Source organism: Pituophis catenifer, unplaced genomic scaffold (assembly GCF_029215685.1).
Source record: "Pituophis catenifer annectens isolate HBS135680 unplaced genomic scaffold, rPitCat1.0.hap2 SCAF_2, whole genome shotgun sequence".
NCBI lineage: Eukaryota > Metazoa > Chordata > Lepidosauria > Squamata > Colubridae > Pituophis > Pituophis catenifer.
The window spans coordinates 177,146,822-177,148,923 of record NW_027256882.1 but is presented as its reverse complement, the minus strand read 5'-3'; the positions used below and the strand labels follow the sequence as shown (position 1 = coordinate 177,148,923).

General features: G+C 45.5%; 1 protein-coding gene across 1 annotated transcript; it reads right to left on the bottom strand.

Annotated features, from left to right (window-relative positions):
* Positions 1–327: 327 nt before the first annotated feature.
* On the bottom strand, positions 328–1,756 carry GPR173 (G protein-coupled receptor 173). Its single transcript, XM_070935205.1, has one exon. The coding sequence runs from the start codon at positions 1,754–1,756 to the stop codon at positions 644–646; it is 1,113 nt and encodes a 370-aa protein (XP_070791306.1). The 3' UTR covers positions 328–643.
* Positions 1,757–2,102: the final 346 nt, after the last annotated feature.

Here is a 2,102-nt window from a genome sequence, read left to right as displayed (position 1 = left end):
TCCATAGCCCCACAAATTCTGAGATCACGTGGAATTTGTTTCATTGATGGAGTTACTGGATCAGAAAATTAATCTTCTATAAAAGTACATTCCATCAATAGGGACCCCTTTTCATTGTCACCCTCTAGCTGTAAAACCAAACAAAACCACTGAGTGCAAACTATTTCTGCTCCAGTAAGTGGAATAGTTTTGGCTTCGCTCTGGGAGACCAAACCCAAAAATCTAACTCTGGCCTACTTTCAAAGCAATAATGGGTATTAAGAAGCTAGGGATAGAATTTTATAGGGACAGTCTTAAATGATTTGATAGAGTTTGGGGATTATAAAACCAGGAAAGCATAGAATATTTTTCACCTCTTCTGAGAACTGATGGAATACTACTAGGGACCAAATACTGTTGGCGTATGACTCTGGATTTACCCCAGAGGAACACAGACCAGAATCCAGCTCTGGTCTCATAGCAGCTAATGGATGATTTTGATAATTGCCCTTAGACAACAGAGAGATTAGAGTGTTTGTGATACAAGTACTCTGGGAGACAATGACCCATTGCAGGGGAAGAAAAACCTCATGTGACGTATAAGGAAAAAGAAAAATTCAGTTGGCGTGGGTGGGGTGCATTCTAGCCAACCTTTTAGCATTCCTCACATCACACAGTAAGGCTCTCTGGGCAATTCAGGCTCTGTCCTCCAGCAGGGAATGTGGGCAATCAAGCCTTTCTTGAGGTCTTTGTTGAGTAGAAAGCAAACTATGGGATTGACAGCAGCTTGGGCAAAGCTCATCCAAACGGCTGTGGAGAGGTAGCGATGGGGGATGCTACAGGCTTTGACAAATACCCTCCAATAGCAGGCCACAATGTAGGGTGACCAGAGCACCAAGAAGAGCAAAGTGATGACGTAGAACATCCTGCCTAGCTTCTTCTCAGCCTTGAATTCTTCCATGCCCAGCAATCGCCGATTGGCAGCATGGGCGTTCTGCCGTATGCCCAACAATGTAGGAGGCATGGGACCACGGCCAAAGCCAGCAATCCAGTTGGCTGCAGCTTGTCCAGTGGCTCCAGGTCCATGGAACGTCCAGTTCTGGCTGATAGCTGGAACCATTTGGACAGGCTTCATCTTACGATGGCGGTACTCAAAGAGAAGTAGCTTTATATAAACCACATGGGTGGCAAAGATCAGCACGGCTAGCATCAGCATGAAGCCTAGGGTGTCATTGGCTTTGAAGTAGCGGTGCTCAAAGATGCACTGGTCTTCCTCACGAATGAACTTGTAGGTCCCAACATCAAAGACAGGTGGAAAGGCCATAGCCACTGACAAAGTCCATACCATGCAGATGACAGCAATGCACGTCCAGAAAGTCATGCGTTTGGCATAGAAGCGGTGGTGAGCCACAGCCATATAGCGAGTGACGCTGATGCAGAAGAGGAGAAAGGCAGCATGGAAACAGAAGAGAACAGCCATGAAGGCCACAATTTTGCAGCTCAGTACACTGTAGGTCCAAGCAGAGCCATGGCGGATAGAGACGAGAACAAAAGGAAAGCAAACAGCTGAGCGGATCACATCAGCCAGGCACAGATCCAGTAAGAAGTAATAGGGGGCCTTGTGGAGACCACGCTCTTTCAACACCAGCAGCGAAAGAGACAGATTCCCTGCTAGACTCACACAGATGATGAAGCCCAGGAGTAGCAGCTTGGCATAAGTGGAAGCTGTACTGGGTGCTGAGCCATGGCCCTCTTCAGTCTCATTGGCACTGGCCATCTTTAGGCTGGGGAAGAAAAGGGGGAACCTGGGTCAGCGGCAGTGTGCCTGGTGATGGCCCATGTCCCCGGTACTAAAGGGAGGCATTGTCTGTAAGGAAAAAAAGTAGGAGAAAAATATGGAAAAGAAAGAATTAATCAGTTGTCATAGACATATAATAACTTTTTCTCACCATACTGAAATCAAACCCTAAGATTGTATTCTGGAATAATCAACATTTCACCATTCAAATGAAAGATGACTCAGTCTTTAAAGGAAAAATTTGGAGTTTGTGGATTGGGGTGTTTTTTTTTTTTTAAATAGATGATGGAAATATCTGCACAAATTAATATTACAGTGATCTCCA